General features: G+C 45.6%; 1 protein-coding gene across 1 annotated transcript in view; it reads right to left on the bottom strand.

Annotated features, from left to right (window-relative positions):
• Nucleotides 1-23,886, bottom strand: part of LOC119381832 (ubiquitin-like modifier-activating enzyme 1) — a 67,644-nt gene that overhangs the window by 7,911 nt on the left and 35,847 nt on the right. Inside the window, exons 15-20 of the mRNA XM_049412907.1 lie at nucleotides 21,279-21,478; nucleotides 15,623-15,687; nucleotides 6,197-6,227; nucleotides 4,055-4,264; nucleotides 2,117-2,191; nucleotides 1,556-1,736 (exon numbers count right to left, since the gene is read on the bottom strand). Of these exons, the coding sequence (XP_049268864.1) occupies nucleotides 1,556-1,736; nucleotides 2,117-2,191; nucleotides 4,055-4,264; nucleotides 6,197-6,227; nucleotides 15,623-15,687; nucleotides 21,279-21,478 (762 nt within the window). The remainder of the gene's footprint in view (nucleotides 1-1,555; nucleotides 1,737-2,116; nucleotides 2,192-4,054; nucleotides 4,265-6,196; nucleotides 6,228-15,622; nucleotides 15,688-21,278; nucleotides 21,479-23,886) is intronic.

The raw sequence follows: 23,886 nt of genomic DNA, 5'->3' as shown, positions 1-23,886 counted from the left end.
ATATGTGGCAAGCAAGGACTCACCAAAAAGAGCGCATGGCCTTTTTTTTTTTTTTCTGAGAGTGTAGTACATATAGATGGCATATGTGACGGTTGCCAGACACAACAAGAAAACAAAGATTTTAACTGGTGAACAAGAATATGAACCTCAAACGTTACTATAAATAGCACGACTGTTATTGTGGTAGGCCTGATAATTTTACGCGCACGCATTTTCCGCCCAGGCTTTTGAGTGGAGCGAATGTTCTCCCTCGTCAAATGGTTAAAGTGCTAAGCTTCTACCGAGCGCTCCTTAAAGGGACCGACAAATGATTCTTCTCGACCCAGTTTTTTACGGCGCGACAGGAAGCTCACCCTTCGCAGCGTTTGTAGCTGCAGTAGTTTATCCGAAAAGCACGTAGTTATTTTATAAGTAGTATTTTTCGATCTGAAAGGCTCCAAACACGCATGGAGGCTTGCTCCAGCAACACTGAGAATTGATAGCGATGCCGCTAGCCCTTGTGAAAGCTGTCGTTGTTCTGCTTTCGCAGGAGTTACTGTAACTATGCTTAACCACCTTTATTTTGAGCTTTCCAGCCATTTTTGAAAATAGCAAGCTGTTACAATGAGATGTGTGGCTTTATACACCTTCCCGGTATTTGTACAGCGTTGTCTGCGCCTGCGCCTGTGTCATGGATGGCTTGTCCCGGCGTCGTTACTCTGTCGATAAACGAGCCAAGCCAAGTAACCGAAAACGTAACTGTGCATATGCACGGCCGCACCGAGTAGCAGCGCGCGTCATTTCTGAGACGAAGTGTAGGTAGCAAAACTATGTCGCTCCAAAATCTTAGCGACCTGGAAACTGCGTGCACGGTTGCATGAGCACGCTGAAAAGTTGCTCAAGACGCGCTGACGAGCATGGGATCATTACGTCACGCGAAGGCAGCGCCACTTTAATGCATACTACTAACGCAGGCCTATATGTACATTATTATGGAGTAATACCTTTTAATATAAAGAAACGAACAATATTTCAATACTAACAAAAAAATCGTCGACCGCGTGCAGCAATCAACGGTCACGTGGCCGTCTTCATCGGATCATTCATGTTTTTGCCGCCAGAGGCACCACAGGTCATTTTTCGCGACTTTCAATTAAGAAATAAAAATATAAATCCATCTCTCACGAAAAAAACAGGGTTGGTTTGAGTCAGTGCAACGGACAATCTTTACATCAGTGGAGTCAACTCAATTCATATCCTGGGCAGTTGTCGGTCCCTTTAAAACATGTGCCTAGGAAGTCTACAGTTAAATGGAACACTATTAACAAACCGAAATCGGCGCCCTCGTCCGCTTTTGTCTCGATAATGAACTTCAGGCTATAGCGCTAGCGTGCGTAGCCAAATATTTAGTTTCGATTTATCTATAGCGTCAACTTCCTCTTCCACAATGAGCAGCAACTCTCACTTCCGTCCTCTTTTATGTTTTCTTGAGCTTCTCAATTTTTAGACGGATATTATTTTTGGTGATTTGCTCCCGTTATTTAGCTTCACTGGTTATTCATCGTTACTAACGCACCATCACGTGACGTGGAGCGGTCATCGCAGACGGCGACCTTATCGTTTCCGTGCGGCTCGAAGACGGGAACTTCGACATCTTCGAGCATCCGGGTAATCGCTTCGCGGTCCGTGTTTTGCGCGATGCCGAACATCGCCGCCCGCAGGTTCGCCGCAGCCACGATGTAGTCCATGTGCAGCGTCTGCAGCGGGATATGACAGACAGGATAAAGAAATAAATTCATGCAGAACCAACTCAGGTGTTTGTGTACGTATATGCAAGAACAACATTACATTGATGTTGCGTTGAGAAAAAGGCGATCTTGCTTTTATATAATGGCTGATAGCCTTTATTAACCAAGACTGGCCATACTTAGACAATGCTGTCGTGTGCTGATAGTATGCGAGTAAACACGGTACGCCAGCCCAAATGGCGAGGAGGCACGCTAGGATATGCTCTTGCATATAAAAGAAAACACAGAATGATTAATTTCTTCGCCGAGATGGCAACAATTAATGAACCCTTGCTGCAAATTCGTGCCGCTTAGAAAAGGCGTCGGCACTACGCGTGCAAAATGCTTACGTTGTTGGGGTCGAACTCGATCGGGTGGGGGCAGCGCCTGCTTCCCGACCAGAACGGCGTGCCCTTGCGGGTGAGCTGTGAATGAAGATTTTGAATGCTGTTCATGTTATTCCGTCCATAGATTTCTTAGCCAGGATGACCTAAGGTCATGGGGGCAGACCCTGGCTCTATTTCGTGGGCTTCTCTCTATTGTACAAAATGAAGGACTGAGCGAGGTGACAAAAGACAAAAACAAACAAGGAATTAGCAAAGAAGACTGAAGAACAAGAATTGAACGATTGCTTAATTATCAAGTTTAATAGTTTTATATAAAACGTTCATACAGTCGAATCCATAGGTCGGCGAAAAATGTGGAGCTCACTCAAACTCACTCATGAAATATATTTTGCCCTTCGAGCTCACTCAGACTCACCAAAATGTTCCTCAACTGGACGCACTCAGACTCAGACTCACTGAAATATTTCCGAGCCGGACTCACCCGTACTCAAACTCACCAAAATATTACTCACTCGGACTCACTCAAACTCAGACTCACGTCTATATCTGAGTCTGAGTGAGTGAGTGAGTCGACTGATCAGTCCGTTAGCGTATAATGGCTTTTTTTACCATAGTATCAATCCTACTTAACACGAATGTCTCGCATATTTGGTGCTCTAATTGGCGTCTTTTGATCTCGAGCCTTCAAAAAAAGTCACAGTTTCGCCGCAACGGCGAAGCAATGATTGCGATAGCAATAAATTGTAATGTAACGCGAAGAACAGAAAGCAGCTCGAAATTGCCAGCGCATCGCTCGAGCCCAAAGGACGCACGAAAAGAACGCACACAGGACGAGCGCGAACTAATGCGTCACAGCTCGACACTTGAAGCGCACTGCTCAAACATAAAGCAGGACGCACGAAACAAACCAACAGGTACACACAAGACGAGCGCGAACTAATTGTCACAGTTGTTACTTATTTCTGTTTGAACAGCGCGCTCCTTTCGCAAACGCGGCCGCTGCAGCGAACGAAGCGAAGTACCCCACCGGCCGCCCCTTCTTTCCTCGAGATAAGCGCACGAAAACGACGACGCCCTGTAGAGCGAACAGCAACGGCGTTCGCAGGGGCGGGGCGACGATCTTTAAAGCGCGCAACATGCGCGCACGTCGTGCCATCTATGTCGCCACTAAGAAAGCATGCTGAATTACATGGTGTCTATAAATAGCTCGCCGTTAGCAGGCTGAGAGACGGTGCTGTCGTGGCCTGACGTCTAACGCGGCGGGCTGCAAAGCGAGAGGTCGCCCGTTCGATTCCGCGCGTCGGAAAGAATTTCTCAATTATTTTTTCTTTGTGGCCTTTCTATATATATACATACTTATAGATACACGGTGAATGACGGCGACGGGGACGGACATTTTCCAGCCTAGACTGTCCATATAATTGCTATCGCAATAATATGAGTTATCAGTGGTTGCAATTAAGTAAGGAAATTTTTATTGAAAGCGGTGACTCACACAAGGTATTTTTATCAAGAACTTCCTGTGAAAGAGTTAGCGGGGAGGGGTCATCCTGCCCCTCCCCCCCCCCTTCTACGTAACTCACGCCTCTGATTAATAAATATTGAGTTGGCGTATGAACGCTAGTGCTTTCAAGTATGTGTGAGTCGGCGGGAGTATAAACGTGAGCCGGCATAAGGCGGATAGTAATGCTGGAGTTGTGTAGTGAACTCGAATCTGGATACAATAAACATGATGCGCTCTTAAAATCGTTCGATATATTAAGTGAACGAGAAGGGCAATGATAGATGGGCCCGTCCTTGTCAGAGGCCACCATATGAAACCAACAGATAACGAAGCCATGGAAAGCATAGGCGACATATTTTGTAATATTTAAGGGAGGTGTAGTGCTAACTATAAGTTGCAGTTATAAACTTGGGAGTTAATCGCAAGAAAATGCTCACCTGCCCCTCGGGATGTACCTGTAGGACCTGCCTGATGTTGGTGTTGTACTGCTCCTGAAAGCGCAGCCTGGCGAATTCAACACAATCGTCGAATACCATAGGCCGTTCGTCCACAAGAATCTTCATGAGCTCTTGCAGCAAGGCAACCTGCAATGGAGGCGCGGTGGAAGAGCTCCTATCGTGGATTCCATTGACCAACAGGAGGTAGCACTTGATCAATGACCACGGTTGTTGCATAATGCATACACAAGACGAAGACCCTGCAGATTAGATAGATAGATAGATAGATAGATAGATAGATAGATAGATAGATAGATAGATAGATAGATAGATAGATAGATAGATAGATAGATAGATAGATAGATAGATAGATAGATAGATAGATAGATAGATAGATAGATAGATAGATAGATAGATAGATAGATAGATAGATAGATAGATAGATAGATAGATAGATAGATAGATAGATAGATAGATAGATAGATAGATAGATAGATAGATAGATAGATAGATAGATAGATAGATAGATAGATAGATAGATAGATAGATAGATAGATAGATAGATAGATAGATAGATATGAAGGGGTAGTCAAACAGCCTGTGATCTTGTGTGTGTGTGTGTGTGTGTGTGTGTGTGTGTGTATATATATATATATATATATATATATATATATATATATATATATATATATATATATATATATATATAGAACCACCGCAGTAGCTTTGCAGGTAAGCAGTTGCACTGGTCAATTCGAGGACTCAGGTTAGATTCCCAGACTTGCAATAATAATTGTTGGGGTTCTACATACCGAAACCACGATATCATTACGAGTGACGCCGTAGTGGAGGGCTCCGGAAATTTCGGCCACCTGGGCTTCTTCAACGCGCACCTAAATCTAAGCGCATGACCCTCTAGCATTCTCGTCTCTATCGAAAACGTGGCCGGGATTGTTTCCCAGACTAGGGCTAAATTCAAGAATACCCATGCACTCTAGAGAGCCCCGGTCCAAAGTTGTTCCGAAGTTTTTTACTACGAAGTGCCATACTCTTATGAAAAATTTGCGAACACGAGAGCCGACGTTTCGACAAGCGGGCTTGTCTTCTTCAAAGCTGCGACAGAAGACAAGTCCGCTTGTCGAAACGTCGGCTCCAGCGACGCCCCGGGTTCACGAATTTTTCATTTCTTCAAGCTTCCAGAGTTCACGTCCGAGAGCTCAGCTGAGCGCATCAACTTTTTCGACACGACCGTTATTTAGAGAATGACATGTTAAAGACAACGCTGTATAAAAAACCATTTGACAAGCAACAATACCTAGATTACACAAGCCACCACCCGAAACATTGTAAAAAGGGCATATTCAAGAGCCAGGCAACAAGGTTACGTCGCATATGCGTAGAAAATGAGGATTACGTAAACAGACTTACCACCCTAAAAGGAACACTAGCAAACGGAAGCCATCCCAACGCGTTCCTTCATAAGGCTTACATGGGCGCACTAAAACTAGACCGCACTGAGACACTCAAACCACGCCATAAAACCACAACAGCAGCAACGCCTCTTCCCACTACAAAATTTTAAAACGCACTTCCGAACATAAACAACATCCTCACAAAATACTATCCAATTCTAACAACCAACCAGAAACTTTAAAAAATCTTCCCCGAACCGCCTAAGGTCGCCTACAGACGCAACACTAATTTTAAAGATATGCTCGTTCATGCAAAACTCGCAACAAGAACTACACCAACACCTGGTCCCTGTGGGCGCCCGAAATGTTCTACTTGCAAACATATACAGCCAGTCACCAACGTAAAAAGCACAGCATCGGATTACATTCACAAGGTAACATCGAACTTCACGTGTACATCAAACAACCTGATCTACTGTATTGAATGTACCGCCTGTAAAAAACAGTACATAGGCGAAACTGGACAACCAATTCATGTAAGACTGAACGGCCACCGCGCAGACACAAAGCACAATTTACCAAAAGCAGTAGCCAGCCAATTCAACCAACAAGACCACAATTTCGATCAAGCCAAACTTTACATTCTACAAACAAATTTCCGGTCAACACGTGAGAGGAAATACATGGAATCGTACTTGATACACAAATTTCAATCTTTACACCCATCAGCAATACATATAGCACGTGGTAATTTGGAATCACTAAAAGCCATAGCATAATATTAGGAGACATAAAGTACGCTCAGCCTTCAAATAACCTTGACCAATATCCTATTCGCAACATGAAATCCCTACTAGCCTCCATAATGCACTAACAATATTCCTTTTTTTTTCTCCTTTCTTTATTATTTCATTCTTACATATACATATAAAAGTGTATGTATGGGGGACATATTATAATATATATCCACATATTATTTTTAAGAAGCCTCCATCTTCTAGAACCTTCGGACGACGGTCAGGGTTGCCTATGGTGGCTACTTTTCGCCAAATTGGCTAATTTGAGAGGCTCGTGGCGACCTAATATTATGAATGGCGACACGGCGAGTTTTGGGCGATTTTCGGCTTAGGTCCCCACTAAGTTATGCATCCTAAGCTCAGTGTCTTCCCAACGAATGAGCGGCAACATTCGCTGTATTTTTATTACCGTATTTACTCGAACCTAACGCGCACCTTTTTTCCGGGAAAACGAGTCCAGAAATCGCATGCGCGTTAGAATCGAGTACCGAAAAAAAAAAAAGAAACTCGGTTATCCTATTGCCATCGACATTTCAAGATGGCCGCCTCCTACGATTTCTGCCATTTTTTCAGTTCGTACGTGTGCTGAGGAGATTGTCATCCCGTTCTGCGTTCGCATCGACGGCATGGAAGTGCCGACTCAAAATACTCGACGAGTGTACCACGATGCCGCATTCAGAAGAATAGTTATTACATGTGCAGAGAGACGGACGGAAATCGGGCCGCATCGCGGTCGTTCGGATATAGTTCGGAGTTCCCGAAACATGCGTGCGAGACTGGCGCAAACAGAAGCAGAAGATTTTTTACAGAAAAGCTTCACGAAAAGGTCTCAGTGGGCCAAAGTAGGGCCGGTTTTCCGAAATCGAAGAGCGTTGACAGCGACAAGGAGTTGTCCGACAGCGACGAGGACTGATCCATTACGCGACTCGTATCGCCGCCGTAGTGGTGACAGTTTTAGCGGCAAGGCCCGCTTTTTGACTTGGTGTTTTACTTTTTTGAAACTTTAGTTCTTTAAAACCCAAATATATGTTCTTCTGAATGTGCGAAGTTTGACTCCTACGGACTTTTTTTGTTCTTTTCTCTCACGAAAAATGGGTGCGCGTTACAATCGATGTATTACTTTTTTTTTTTTTTTGGTCGCGGAAAACGGGTGCGCGTTACAATCGAGGGCGCGGTAGAATCGAGTAAATACGGTAGTTTTAGACCCACGAGTAGAATGTGCACATTACACGTCATTCGGTGTTTATCTCCTCAATTCTTCTAGATACAGGAGGTACTGCAGCGGCCCCTAGCGACATTCTAGCAACATGAAAGTCAGGGGACTTCCTTGCATACCACGAGGCGGCAGTGTTTTACTATAAGTTTAAGGCTTTAGGTGCCTTAAGCTTCTCTAAAGTTTCGCTTCTGAAGGGGCTAGACGACAGGTTGGCCGCGTGTTCCGACCATTTGTTCCGCCAGATCTCCAACTGTTCTGAATAGCTTGGCGACTTATTCACTGTTTCAGTTCCCCCAATTCAGCTTGTAAAGACTGTTTTGGAATAGCGAAGAGAGGCGGATACGCGGCTATTTGTGCAATAAAAAATATTTATTGAGGCATTTTCCACTGCTCTCGGTGAGCGTGTGCAATGAAAACAATTGATATATAACATTTTACCTTATCTACTTGTTCATTAATAACGCATCAGATTCACGGGTGTAGATATAAGTGACTATAAGAAAGGGTCGGTGGCGTCCGGTATTATATTAGTTCACACTGAAAAGGTGTAAGACTCACTAATGATCGGTTCCTGTAAGAATTCTGTCGTGTTACCTCCCATAAACCTTTTAATCCTTTTAATTCATATAAGGGTACGTAAGGCTGTCTACAAACAACGATTTCACAGTTTTCGCCCAAGGTTTACCATACTTTTACCTTTGAAACGAGCGGACAGGGATGGAAGGATATCATGAGCGTTTCATTCATTCACCCTTGCGCCACCACGCACATCTTGCGGCTAGTCGGAGAAGCAGCACCATGTACTCCCATGGTGAAGCGGGCGATACGACTGGTATTGAGAAACGTCAATATAATTGAAGGGTCTAGGATGGTACTGTATTCTACGGGGCTATACATGAGTGGAAATGTTTATTAATATAGGTATGCCGCACATATCTATAGAATGGGGACTTTTTTGCCGAAATTCGTGAAAGAAATGGCGACTTCTGGCGACTTTTTGCTCGTCGTTTGGCGACATTTAGTCGAAAGTCAGTGGCAACCCTGACGACGGTTCCCTTTCCCCTTTACGCGCTTCTACGACCGCTCCTACCCCGCATTCCTTCCCAGGAAGTTCTTCCCTTCCTGATTGTTCCCGATTCCTTCCCGATTGCTCCCCCGGTCCTTTTCTTTTTTTTTTCTTCTCCTTACTGGACAGCCGCCCGACTTTTGAGGCCATCAATGACACTGGATGCGTATGTCTGCCAATGACTTCACCCATTAAGCACGTGGTTTTCAGACACTCCTCTCAATATCACTTAAACTCGACATGTGGGTTTTTAAAAGTACGCCGCCCGCTTTCCCCGCCTGTAGTTCCTTCCCCACCATCTTCTGCAGCCTTTTGTGATGCCTAGAGGCACCGCCCTTCAGCTGCTTTTCCAGGTAGCTTGCATAATCCGCTCTTTCCTAGACATAAGACGGTATAGCGCACTAATAACCACAAGAAACCACAACTAGCCCAATCATCCACCCTCCTAAGTTACTTACGGGCAGCCCTGTGGCCTTCCCAGGTCGCTTTCATACTGCGCTTTTTTTTTTGTAGTGCCTCTTGACGGCTCTTCCTTTGGTAGACCGCCCCCCCCTCCCATTTTTTCTTTTTTTTCTTTCTCATTTGTTTTCTCTCTCCTTTTCCTTTCTTTTTTTCTTTTTCCTCTTTGCAGCTCCCCCGACCCCTGAGCACCGTTGCAAACTTTCTTGATATGATGTGGCAAGGTGTACACTCCTCTCTCGAGTTTTCTCTTTCCAAGCTGGAATCACCAACAGCGACAAGCGCCACCGCTGAAAGTGACGTCAACATTAACCCTTTAAAACTAACATGCCAAGGATATAACAAGGCGCCTTTGACAAAGATAGGCCCACCTATCGAAACGTCGGCCAGCCTGCTCTGAGGCACTTTCTCCTGTTTGAAACCTATCCCACATCTTTCCCTAAGAATTTCTGCCTTTTTTGGACTCATACTCATATTTCATTGCAAGGAGAGGAACATTTTTCAAGCCTTGACCTGCGCTCCGGTTGCTGGCAAAATCCCAGCACCTCCGCCGCTCTGAAAGACAGCAGCACAGTCATGGTCCCGACGCCTTTTATACGGCAGAGCCGCCTGACCGACACTTAGTGATGATGATTACATACAGGTGAAGAGGATGAAGGAAGAACGTTGTGATATTGTGCTCCCACTATGGTAGTTTCGGTATGTAAATTAACAACACTGAATTAACCTTAAAAAGCAAGTAAGAGACGTATACGCTTTTATTCGGCAGTTAGTCCAACAGTTAAATTTTAACGCGACGGCATTAAAGAGCACGTTTCGCAGAAATTCTCGTGTCGTCGTCGTCGTCGGCGGCGGCGTCGTTCGTGGTGAGCGAAAAATTGGTGTTGCCCGTGATCGAGAAATCACGATGGATGCAAATAATAAAAATCACGTGTCCGAGCAGGAGTCGAACCCAGGTTTCCTGCGTGGCAAGCCGGTAATCTAACACGGAGCCACGCCAGTGCTTGAAACTCTTTCGGAAAAAAAAAACTAAACCCTATACGGACGTCGCGTAGCGCAAGGACACATGAAATACTGTGTGGCAGAAGCGTAGAATTGCACAACGCGTCACACAATATGAATTGAGCAACGAATTGGTTGGTTAAAAGGGCGACCCATTACAAAGCGCTCAGGCACAATTAATCGTCATCGGCAATTTCGTCAACAAAGTGGGCAGCTACGCAGGTGAGTGTACTGCCTTAAGGGCGCGTAGTGGGCACTTCTCTACGTCGCAAAAGGAAAGATTGTGTCGTAGTGGGCACTTCGCAACTGTACTTGCAGTAGGCATGCTAGGAGAGTTTAAAACAGCCAATGCTACGCGTGCGAACGTTCGTTTCCTCGAGGGACGTTTCGGGTGTGCACCGAGAAGTCAAGCCTGACTATCGCATGGGAAGGCGATGCGAACGGGGCCCGATTACGCTATTGAGTTCTACTCCTGAAGACGAAGCTCAAGCGTCCTCCAAGTACTGAAAGCGTTTCGTATGCGAGTACCATAATTCCATATGTTTCGTACGGAATCCATATGTTTTCCGTATATTTTCCATATATTTTCCGTACATTTCCGTAAGAATTATATGGAAACATACGGAATTATGGTAATGACTTACGGAACGTTTTCAGTACATGTTGCACCTTCTAATGAGCACGTACGCAGGTCCTGGATTTCGAAACAGCGGTGCACGTACGCAGTTAGAGCGTGCTTACAGAGCACATTCATTAAGAGGGCACACTGTACATGTGTGTCCTGTAATTACTCCTCGGTGGAGTAATCCAAACGTTGGTCTTGGTTAGTTATGTCAGTAGAGGCAGCATATGGCACGCAAAATACTCAGATAAAATAAGGACATGTAAAACAGCCCTGATGCTGACATTTACCACTCTGATCACAACTGAAAAACAAAATAAATGAAACTAAGGTAAATACAAATATATCCGGGACAACAGTTACCAATGGCTGTTACAGGAGTCGTGACATACTTAAAGGTGTGGGCGCGCCATTTGCTTATCGGTGTTTTCACGTCTCCCTGCTGCCGTACGTTGCGCAAGAATAATATATGAACCGTGGACCAGCCTCCTTCGTCCCGATTTTGAGCTTTCTTCTTCAGTGCAGGCTTTACGTCTACCACTTATATCCGTGTCGCACCCTACACACGGTAGGCGTACCATTTACCCTAAACTACTAAATTAGCTGGTGCTAACCAGTTCTGGTAGTGTGCGAGTAAATGCGGTATACTTCAGTTCTGTCAGAAATATTCGTCGTACCTCGTTACTTAATAAAAGGTTTAAAGAGCCATTCTTCTTAAAAAAAACATAAATGTTAGAAATCCCCACCTTTCCTATGAGTGGCAGAGTCTTCAGCGCGCCGAACAGGAAACGGGAGTCTCTGAAAAGGATCACCGAGCAAATGGTTTCAGAAAATCACGCCAGAGCTTAAGAAGTCATTCACTCGTACGCGCTCCCCGTTTCTTTCCTATAGCTCTACGTCTCGAAATGTTTAGAAATTAAAGGCAGAACGACAGTCCGTCTGCACTACCTTCAGATTTCATTCCGTGTGCGTGACCCGATAACAAACGACCGACTACGATTCGTATATTATAAGATGTACCCTAGTAGAATTAAAAATTGCGGGCAGTTTGCGTTAAGTCGCGCAAAGGTTGGCACAGCGAAGCACGGACCCATCGCCGCTCGTACTCCCCGTTGACCGACACCTCTAGCTTCAAGATGCGTGGCTTTCGCCTCGGGAGTTCGCAGACAGGCTATGCACTATAGAGCGGAGGTTGCGCGCGATGTCTCCGTCGGTGGGCGTCGCTTAGCTACTGCGCATGCGCGGCTTGGCCAGGTGGTGCGGTGTCTGGTCAATAGACGACGAGATGCTTGCTTCCTCTTTCTTTCTATCTTTTTTTCTCTCTCTACTGCTTTCTCTCTCTTTCCTTGATGTTCTCTCTGTCTCTTTTTCTTTCTGCATTTTCTCTCTCTTTCTCATTCTTTCTGTGCTACGCTTTACTCTCTCCCCTTCTCCTCACCATCCATCTCTCCTCCTCACGCTCACTTCCCTTTCCCACCCTCTTGCTACACTATACAATTAAAGGCTATTCTATGCTCTGCAAGCGTGCCTGGATAGCCGAGTTAATAGGACGCTAGCCTTCGGATTGAGGGTACGCGGGTTCGAATCCCTCCTCTTGAAGAATTTCTTTCGGCAAGAATTTTTCTTTTTCTTTATATCTTTCTTTTCTCCTTTCTTTGTTTCCCTCTCCCTCTCTGAACACGTTCTCAGGTAACCGCACAGTGGCACATACCCGTTAAGATGATGATAGTTTTCCGCCATCGACTCGCAAGGAACGATTTGCTAAAGAGCTTCGCGGTTAAAAGATAGCGGTGAACTTGAGCCATTGTGTTCATTTCGCGTTTCGATTGTTCGTGCAAGCAGCATCCGGCGCTTTAGATCTCAAGGGTTGGATTAACGCCTATCTGTAACAGGAGAGTTTCGAAAAACTTCTGCACTGCCTGACGAAAAATTCCCTTAATAGAGAAAGCGTGTAACAGCAGTCGCATCACGAAGGTCGAATATACATATATGTGTATACGTAGTCGAAGAAAAAGTTCAGTACGCCTGTAAATAAATAAATAAATAAATAAATAAATAAATAAATAAATAAATAAATAAATAAATAAATAAATAAAAATTCGGCAGATCCCACGCACTGTGGGAATCGATGTAATGCGAAGCAGCCAGCAAAGAGCTGCATGCATCGCCTCGTTTGTCTTTGAGCCAAATGAAATCATTCATGCCATGGCATCTAGTCCACCATATATCGCATGTTTGCCATGCACGCATGCATGCACAATCTAGTGCACACCATGCCAATGAAACGCATATTCTGGTATATAAACGCATGACCTGTTGTTTATGTTATTCACGCACTCGTGTCATGCCATACCAATTTTGGTATATATCACCTTAACAAAACGGCCGGAAGCGCACTATGACAGTGGCATGTAAATCATACCGTACATGACATGCATAACATGATTCGCATGTTAAGACCTCTCATTTATGTTCGTCATACAGTCACATCGCGCAATACCAATTTTGGTGTATATCAAAGGAGCAAAATGGCCGCGAGTGCACCATGAGTAGAGCATGCAAATCATGCGATACATGGCATGAATATTATGGTTTTTCATGTTACCACCTGTCACTAATGTTCATCATACAGTCACATCGCGCAATACCAGTTTTGGTATATATCAAGCTATCGAAACGACCGCGAATGCACCATGAGCATGGCATGTAAGTCATGACATACATGGCATGCATGTCATAGTTTTCATGTTACCACCTGTTATTCATGTTTTTCATACAATCACATCGCGCAATAATTTTGGTGCATATCAATCTAGCGAAACGGCCACGAGTGCGCCATGAGCATGGCATGTAAACCATGACGTACATTTCATGCATGTCATGATTATCATGTTACCACCTCTCATTTACGTTCGTCATGCAGTCGCGTCGCGCAATACCAATTTTGATGTGTCAAGCAAGCGAAACGGCACGAGTGCGTCATGAGCATGACATGTAAATCATGTCGTGCATGTCATGCATGTCATGATTTTCATGTTACCACGTCTCATTTACTGTCGTCATACAGTCGCTTCGCGCAATAGCAATTTTGGTGTACATCGAGCTAGCGAAGCGGCCGCGAATGCATCATGAGCGTGGCAATTAAATCATGACATACATGACATGCATGTCATGGTTTTCATCTTGCCAACTGTCATTCATGTTCTTCATACAGTCACATCGCGCAATACCAATTTTGGTGTATATCAATCTACTGAAACTGCCGCTAGCGCATCATGAGCGTGGCATGTAAATCAGGTCGTACATGACTTGCATGTCATGATTTTTATGTTACCACGTCTCACTTACGTTCGTCATACAGTCGTGTCGCGTAACACCAATTTTGGTGTATATCACGCAAGCGAAACGGACGCGAATGCACCATGAGCGTGGCATGTAAATCATGACATACATGACATGCATGTCATGGTTTTCATCTTACCAACTGTCATTCATATTCTTCATACAGTCACATCGCGCAATACCAATTTTGGTGTATATCAATCTACTGAAACTGCCGCTAGCGCATCATGAGCGTGGCATGTAAATTAGGTCGTACATGACTTGCATGTCATGATTTTCATGTTACCACGTCTCACTTACGTTCGTCATACAGTCGTGTCGTGTAACACCAATTTTGGTGTATATCGCGCAAGCGAAACGGACGCGAATGCACCATGAGCGTGGCATGTAAATCATGACATACATGTCATGGATGTAATGATTTTCGTGCTACCACCTGTTATTCATGTTCTTCATAAAGTCACAGCGCACAATACCGATTTTGGTGTATATCAATCTAGCGAAACGGCCGCAGTTGCGCCATGAGCGTGGCATGTAAATCATGTCTACATGACATGCATATCACGATTTTCATGTTACCACGTGTCAGTTATGTTCGTCATACCGAAATGTCTCGTCATACCAGTTTTCGTATGTATCCCTTCATTTAAACGGCCGCGAGCGCCCCGAGACCATGTCATGTAAATCATGCTGCACATGACATGCGCGTCATGATTTCCATGTTAGGACCTGTCATTATGTTCGTCATGAACTCTTGTCACGCCGTACCAATTTTGGTATATATGAAATTAACGGAACGGCCGCAAGAGCCCAAAGGCCGTGGAATGTAAATCATGCTGTTCATGACATGCGTGTCATGATTTTTATGATATGACCTATCATTTATGTTCGTGATAAGGCCATGTTATGACACACCAATTTCGGTATACATCCGATTAACGGAACGGCCAGGGAGCCCAAAGGCCGTGGAATGTAAATCATGCTGTTCATGACATGCGTGTCATGTTTTTCATGATAGGACCTGTCATTTATGTTCGTAATAAGGCCATGTTATGACAAACCAATTTTGGTATACATCCGATTAACGAAACGGCCAGGAGAGCACAAAGTCGTAGGCGGCTGATAGATAGATAGATAGATAGATAGATAGATAGATAGATAGATAGATAGATAGATAGATAGATAGATAGATAGATAGATAGATAGATAGATAGATAGATAGATAGATAGATAGATAGATAGATAGATAGATAGATAGATAGATAGATAGATAGATAGATAGATAGATAGATAGATAGATAGATAGATAGATAGATAGATAGATAGATAGATAGATAGATAGATAGATAGATAGATAGATAGATAGATACGCTCAAAGTCGCAGAAGTTCGCTAAGAAATGCTTCGCATTTAATAAATAATAAAAGGGCCTCACTGATTGCGACCCGGAACACAACAGCTGAGAGCTTGATTGCGAGGCGTTTTGTCGTCTTGACTTGGTTTCAAATTTAGACGGTATACAATCTTATTAAATAAAACTTCCTTGCATACCAACCACATGCCCTTAACTTGCTATAGAAAGGCATCCGCAGTCTATAATAAAGATGTGCTTCAAGAATCTGTGCGATGATAGCCACACGGCATTTCACTCACCTCAAATACTTGACAGCATTCACAGCACTCGTCGTGAAAAGGCCTTCAAACTCATCACGGGCCCACTGAGGGGGAAAAAAAGAAACATTTATTTGATTTTTCATTTTCTTTCACGTTTGATTCAATTTTTAATTCCCTTAATTCTTTATAGCTGCCTTTCCTTCATGGTGAGTTGTTACTATGAGGTTCACAGGACGTCCACGAGAAAGAAGTTGATAGAGACATCAGTATGGCTGCTAATGGCGATGTTGAAACTAACACATTGGCATGCGTCTGCAAAGAGGCAATGTGCATTTTTTTTCACTGTTGCCTTGTGCGTGTAAACGACGTTTTAATTAACTCTTTTTTTTATAGACCGAGCTCTTACAGACTATTTTACGGATGGGTTTCGGTGCCACCATATTGGATTGCTAACTTTGCCGTTTTGTATTTTTAACAACTAAACGAACAGCTTTATAGACGGTAGAAGCGTACGCATGAAAACGCTTGGGTTTGTGCACTCGACATTTCATGTCATTATTGATTCATGCCACGACGTAGAAGAATAAGAAAACGTTCGTTTAACAACTCAAGGTGGCGGCGCCCGCGTGTCTTACGTAAACTCGTCTATAAGTTACGGCGACGCATTTCTATAGCACAGCGTTTAGCGAAGAAGCTGTGTATTGAGAGCCACGACAAGTGCGTGGCGTAAACAAATGATAAATAGCGTTGAGACCCCAAGGTTGCCCCTTCGCGATACGAAAGGCATCTCTTTTACCGCCAGAAGACGCCTGGTAAGCGAGTAAACACCCGCAGAAAATCCAGGGGAGGGGGGGGCTAGTGGAGGCGTTGAAATACTAAAAGCACCCTCTGGATATGTCAATGCGAATGATGTCTGGGGGCGAGGGCGTGGCCCAGAGCACTGGAGGCTGCACGAGGTATGCATTGAGGGGGGAGCGGGGAGGGCACGCAATATAAATCTGTAATTGTTCTGATCACAATCAAACCCGAAAGTATATTTACGCCCGGTTCATTCCAGCATGCAGTACATATGCCTATAGCGTGATCGGTACTGCAAGGATTGCGGCTCGGAGGAGAGGAGGGTGTGTCTGATTGAGTGCACACGTGCGTCAGTGTCTCAGCAGCCAGTGACGTTTTATTATCAGTAGCATGCTTTTATACAGTTGTGGCATGCACAGTGTTGCCAGCTTGCTACATGCTACACGCTTTTTCTTTTAAACAAAGGAAAAACATTGTTATTTACAAGTTAAACAAAGAGCAACTGAACAGGTTAATTAGTTTGACGAAATTGTTCATCGTAGTTCAAACGGCAAGGTTTTCGCCTCTCCCTTGTCGACCTGCGTGCCATGGGGCTGGTAGAAGTCGCACGGACAGCCTGCTTGTCCGGAGACGGTGGCTGCGCCCGTAGAGCTGCTGGCGTCACTTCCTCCCTTCTGCATGGTGTGCCGTTGGATTCTAGATGCGGACCTCCACCAATTTCACTTCCCGCTGGCACGCGCACAGATGTCTCACTGCTTTCCACTGGCACGCGCACAGATGTATCGTTGCTTTCCGCTGGCACGCGCACACATGTTTCACTGCTTCCCGATGGCGATTCCACTAAGGTTTCACTGCTTTCTGAAGATGAGCCGTCATTCGTCGCACTGCTTTCTGATGACAAACGCACCGGGCACGTCTTCTGCTCGTTGAAAGGTTCCGCTGTTCGCCTGAGGTCTCGGCGGTTTCTTCGCAGCTGTCTTCCCTCTTCTGTGAGAACCAAGTAGGAACGCGGGCACACCAGTTTAAGCACCTTCGCTTTCAAACGCCAAGAGTTATGGTCCATAACTCTAACAGTGTCGCCTTCTTGAAGTAGCGGTAACGGCGTGCCCTTTTGCACGTTTTGTCTATGCTTGACGGGCTGCGACTCGAGACAGTGTTGAAACTCGGGCAGTGGTGTACGAAGGTTTCGGTGCATCAAAAGCTCTGCGGGCGACCTGCCGTCTTCGAGTGGTGATGTTCTGTAGTTTAAGAGCCCCAGCCAGAAGTCGCTTGCTGCTCCTGCTTTCTTCATCAATCTCTTGATGACCTGGACTCCTTTTTCTGCGAGGCCATTTGATCTAGGAAAATGGGGGCTGGAAATAACATGTTCAAAGTCAAACATCTGGGAAAAATCTTTGAACTCTTTCGCGGTGAACTGTGGTCCTCCATCCGTACAGAGCTGCTTGGGTATCCTGTATCGAGCAAAAATGCGTGATAACTTTTGGACTACTGCTCTTGTAGTAATTTCCTGAAGCTCCTCAAAGTCCGGAAAATTTGAATACGAGTCATACACAACGATATAACGTCTTCCAGCATATTCAAACAAGTCTGCTCCTACTCTCTCCCATGGGTGATCAGGTGTATCGCGTAAAAGCAACGGTTCGTCGGCTTGTCTGTACGCATGCAATCGGCAGGAAGGGCGCCGCTCAATCATAGCAGTTATGTCGTCATTCATTCGAGGCCAGTACATGAGCTGTCGCGCTCGGGCTTTACACTTTCCAATACCCAGGTGGCCGCGGTGCAGGCGCTCTAACATTTGTTTGCGCATTGAAGTGGGAATGACAACTTTCGTTCCTTTGAGCAGTATGCCCCTGACAACAGATAGCTCATTTGCGCATCTTTTCAGCTCACCTTCGATGGGCCGCGAAGCTTCCAGCCTTTTTATCACGATCTGCAGTTCGGGGTCTGTTGCGATAGCCTGAGCTAGCTCTGCCATTGTTTTAGGACTTACTCGATCAGACAAGATGCTTATAGCATGAATTTCAACATCCTCGGTAGAATATTCCGGCAATTTCTGCCCCTGAATGCGAGAGAGCATGTCCGCTATTATCAGCTTCTTCCCAGGAACGTGCTGCAACTGGTAGTCATATTTTAACATGCGCAAGAAAAGTCTTTGCAGTCTTGGCGGTATATCACCGAGTCCCTTTTTAGAAATGGCTATCAAAGGGCTGTGATCAGTTTCTATGACTATCTGCCTGCCCACGACAAATTCGCTGAACTTTTCGCACCCAAAAACAATGCTCAGTGCTTCCTTCTCTATCTGCGCGTACCTGCGCTCTGTGTCTGTTAGCATTTTGGAAGCATAGCCTACCGGACGCCATTCTTCACCATGCTTTTGAAAAAGTGCAGCTCCTATAGCGAAAGCCGATGCGTCAGCGGATAGTTTTGTAGGCAGTGAGGCATCATATATTGCAAGAACAGGAGCTTTCGTAAGCATTTCGCGTAAAAGATTCCATTCCCTGTCATGCTCGTCTGTCCATTCAAAAATGACATCGTCCCGCAGCAAGGCACGAAGCGCTTTCGTGTGATTGGCCAAGTTTGGCAGATACTTAGAAAAGTAGTTCACAGCGCCTAAGAGTCTTTGCAGGTCTTTTTTCGTTGAAGGCGTCGGGCACTTCACGATGCATTTAACCAGGCTGTCATTTGGTTCGATTCCAGAAGAGCTGATTTTGTCACCCATGAAGTATATTTGGGACGTTGCAATTGTGCACTTATCCCAGTTAAGAGTTAAACCAGCGGCTCGTGCAGCGTTCAAAGTGTTATATAGCCTCTCGGTATGCTCTTCCAGCGTGGCTCCCCAAATTATGACATCATCCACGTAGACACGCACGCCGGGCAAACTGTCAAAAATTTCTGTCATCGTCCTCTGAAAGACCTCCGGCGCCGAAACTATCCCAAATGGTAGCCGTAAAAAGCGGTAACGCCCGAAAGGGCTGCTGAACGTGCAGATTCGCGAAGTATCCTCGTCAAGCGGGATTTGATGGAACCCGCTATTTGCGTCCAGTTTGCTGAAATATTTCGCACCTGCAAGCTCGCTCTCAATCTCTTCCCTTCGTGGAAGCTGGAAGTGCTCCCTCTTGATCGCTTTGTTCAAATTCCTCGGATCCATGCAAATACGCAACTTTCCGTTCTTTTTACGGACAACTACCAATGGGCTCACCCAGTCAGATGGTTCTCTAGCTTTCGTGATGATGCCAGCGGCTTCCAGGCGGTCCAGTTCTTCCTTGAGTTGGGGCCGTAGTGCCAGGTGAACACGCCTTGCAGGCTCCGCCACTGCCCGGGCGTCGTCCTTCAAGGTCACTCTGTACTCCCGCTGAAGCTTGCCGGTACCTGTGAACAAGTCTTTAAACTCCATTTGTATGCGCTTAGACAGGTTGCTCTCACTTTTGACGTCGTGAACGACGTGGTCAACACTAACCAAACCAAACTTCTCACAGGCTTCAAGCCCGAGTATAGCCTGCCTTCCTTTTTTGACGACAAAAAACTCGACTGGGTGACTCTGGGATCCTAGTTGAACAACGAGGCGGACTTTTCCCAAGTGCTTAATTTCGTTTCCTTCGTAGCTGTGCAGAATAGCTTTAGTTGGTAGCAGAGGCTGTCGAGATTTCAATGTCTCGAATATACCAAGTGGAATTAAGTTGGCTTGAGCACCCGTGTCAACTTTCAGCTTTACGTCACGGCCAAGTATGCGTGTGATAACCAGCCAGTCCCGGTTCGACTTAATCATGCCGCTGCTGCCTGCCGCGAAAATTTCGAGCACGCTGAAATCGCTATCGCTGTCCTGCGTTACATCGTTTCGCTGGTCAACGTTATCCACCTTCGGCGGTTTCGTTCGGCAGCACACAGCGAAATGGTTTGGCTTGTTGCATTTCGCACAAGTCTTGCCATAAGCAGGACATTGCCTAGCCTTGTGCACTCTCGCAAAACCCGCATCTGCTTTTACTTTGGTATCTATCCTGGTGTTTGTCCTTGACGTGCTTTACCGCAGAAACACTTCTTTCTTCGCTCCATAATTTACTGCGTGCAAGTGCAACTTCCTCTGCTTTTGCTCCCTCTACGGCCATCTCGAGGGTCAAGTCTTTCTTAGACAGCAGCTTTTCACGCAGGCTCTTGCTTGCGGTTCCGAAAACTATCTGGTCCCGTAACATGGACGCACGCAGTGTGCCAAAATTACAGCTCCTAACCTTCAACTGCAGGTCCCTGTAGAATTGCTCAAATGGCTCGCCATCCGCTTGGACTCGGCTGCGAAACACGTACCTCTCATACGTCTCGTTGCTTTGCGGCAGACAGTAGGCTTCGAAGGCTTCCACCAGCTTGTCGTAGTCGACTTTGTCTTCTTCGCTGATGTTCAAGGTGTTGAACACGTCGATGGCCTCTTGTCCGGCAAGATGAAGGAAGATAGCTGCTTTCTGCGCCTTCGTACGTGGTTTCTGTGGTTCCTGCGGCTCGGTAGCGGCAAAATACAGCTGTATACGCTGCTTGAACTTCACCCAGTTGTCCGGAACATTTTCACCCAGCCGTAGCGGCTCCGGAGGCGGAAGCTCTGCCATGGCTTTCGAAGTGGGCGTCAACGCGGGCTGCCCACTTCTGACACCATGTATCTGATTGAGTGCACACGTGCGTCAGTGTCTCAGCAGCCAGTGACGTTTTATTATCAGTAGCATGCTTTTATACAGTTGTGGCATGCACAGTGTTGCCAGCTTGCTACATGCTACAGAGGGGGTGAGAGGGAAGTGCTCCCCGACCGCTCTAACTGACGCCTCTGGCGATACTAACGGCATTAAAATTCTCGAAGAATAATTTCTTGAGCAATTTAGTGTTTCACTTGAGCTTTCCTCGAAGATCGAGACGTGCGTACCTCGAGAGTGTGCTCTGTTCTGTAGGGAAAGTACTTGATGGTGGTGCAGACGGGCGCTGACGTCTCGGGAGGGTCCTGGGAGCTGGAGTAGGACTCGGTCATCAACGGGATGACCACCTGAACGCTGCCCTTGGTGCCCATGGTGCCCGAATCCAGAAACGGCTTGCAGTATTGCACGCATCGACGGTCTAGGTACCGACCTGCAGAGTACATTTTGCATCCTTGTAACCTTACACGCCATCAATGATTACCGGCCACGTGTCACCAACTGCTACCGAGGTTAATTATACTGCGCAAGGTATCTCAAACAACAAACACTCAGTTTGGCAACGGGTACTCAACTAGCGTGTTGAAGTGGGCTGTTTGGTAAACAACGCATGAGGCTAGTTAGTGCACGTTCGTGTTGAAATGCGTTTCAAATAAGAGTTACTGAACTAAATACGCGACTACCTGCGGCGCCCTCAAGCAGGCATACGTGTTAAAGGAAGTACGTCACACAGAGATCCGGTCCACTTCACCGAATATGGCGGAGCAACTTTTCCTGCTCCATGGGGTGACTCCCACTCTGAATCCACTCCGACTCTCATTGGAACGCTTGACTGCCGCCCGCACTTTGTCATTGGAACACACTTGCTCCAAAAGCAGCAAAAAACTTGCTCCGACTCGGCCATTGGAATTAAACATTTTACAGCGAAAGCTGTTATGAGATCACAACAAGGGCTGTTTTTGGCGCCGTAGCTGTCCGCCGCCGCCGCCGCCGGTGTCCGTAACCACTATCACGCGAAATAAGAAAAAAACTGAATAAGATAAAATATTCGGGATGGAACGAGGTTCGTACCTGGGCCCTCAGCGTGGGAGCCCAGTATTCTAGCTCACAGCCATGCCAGTGCTTGAAACTGCGTTGCAAAAAGACTCTATACAGGCTTCATGTCGGCGGGAAGGAACCACATTAACATGCGTAATGTAGTGTGGTAGAAGAGTAAAATAACAACCAGGCGTCACACAACGCGAATTCTGTAACAGAGCGTCACACAATGCGAATTGCGCAACAAGTGGGTTGTTGAATGCTTCCAACCCATTACATAGGCCTCCGCCATATTCTTCACCGTCATCAGCCACAGCATCAACAAAGTGCACATAATGCCTCCCAGGTGTTTAGCTAGTAGCACGGTTCTCCGCAGAATGACGAAAAATTTCATAGTCGCTGCTTCCCTACTTCAAAAAAATTATAATGATTTATAGCGTAGTGGGTTCCTCGCAAGTGCACTTCTATTGGTTGCCAAGGAAGCCCATAAGGCTCCCATGATCCATTTCCTCAGGATCTCAATAAAGTTAATTCCCCCCCCTCTATCTCCGTTTCTCCGGTTACCGTATGTTATAATGCGTGGTGGGACAGTTAAATAACGACCGGGCGTCACACAATATGTATTACGTAACTAGTGGGTCGTTTAAAGCTTCCAACCCATTACAAAGGGCTCAGCCATAATTCTTCATCGTCATCAACTGTCGCTACAACAAAATGCACATAATGCCTTACAGATGGTACCTCGCTTCTCCGCAGAATAACGAATAATGTCGTGGTGGGTGCTTCCTAACTTCCCAAAAATTATGATTTGTGGCGTAGTGGGTACGTTGCTAATGTACTTGTATTAGTAGCCACAAGAGAGTTTATAACGGGCTCTAGAAATGCCGCTCTTCCATCTTTCGCTGTGATTATGCTGCGCTTTCCCCGAAGGCCTGGCGTTTTTTTTATGCTTTATTAACCCTTAGCCCGAACGCGCTTCCCACATAGCCTAAATCAAGCACTTGCCAGTTCTTGAACTTTGTTACGCTGAGCGAGAGGTAGAACTTGCGCGAATGATCCAGAAACATAGTCTGCTAATGAACGCCCCTGATTAATTATTTACCTTATGATACCTACTGCAGTGGAAGTATTGAAGCAGAAGAATTTGCAAGGCGTATCCATCTTGAACAAAGTTTTTAGAGTGACATCAGTTTCCAGATATTCATTCGAGAAGTGTGCGACGATATGGTTGTAACAGCAACAGCAACAACAACAAAAACGGGCTTCTTTAACTATTCACCTTGTTTCGCTCATAGCCGTCTCAGTTACCTTTATGCTCCACTGCATAAAATGGTGATGTGTTAGAAAATGTACTGGAGAAACATAGCAATTTTACAGCAAGTGTGGTGGTCAGTTACGAATTTAGCCACAGTGATATTTCGTTGCAGTTTGCCTTCGGGTGACAACCATCAGGTGCAAGCGTCGTCTGCTCATGTTCTGTTCGAAGGCTGCTAGGCCGAAATTTATACCATGAGTTTATACCACGAAATTTATACCAGCCTTGCCAAGATTGCCTCAGTGGTACACACTGCTCACTCAACGCATTTAGCCAAGGTTGCCGTTGTTGCCTACTTCGCGCCAAATTGGCTACTTTACGACCCCGTCTGGCGACGTAAATTTCAGGTTGGCTTCATGGCTACTTTCTGGCTACTTTCAATTATACTGGCGCATTTAGTAGCCAATTTTCTCATTAGTTGCGGATAATACAAAAAGTAACAGTTTCACCGCAAGGGTGAAGCAATGAATGCGATAGCAACAAATTGT

This window comes from Rhipicephalus sanguineus, chromosome 2 (assembly GCF_013339695.2).
Source record: "Rhipicephalus sanguineus isolate Rsan-2018 chromosome 2, BIME_Rsan_1.4, whole genome shotgun sequence".
NCBI lineage: Eukaryota > Metazoa > Arthropoda > Arachnida > Ixodida > Ixodidae > Rhipicephalus > Rhipicephalus sanguineus.
Note: the sequence above shows the minus strand (reverse complement) of the source record. Positions and strands in the feature narration are given on the sequence as shown.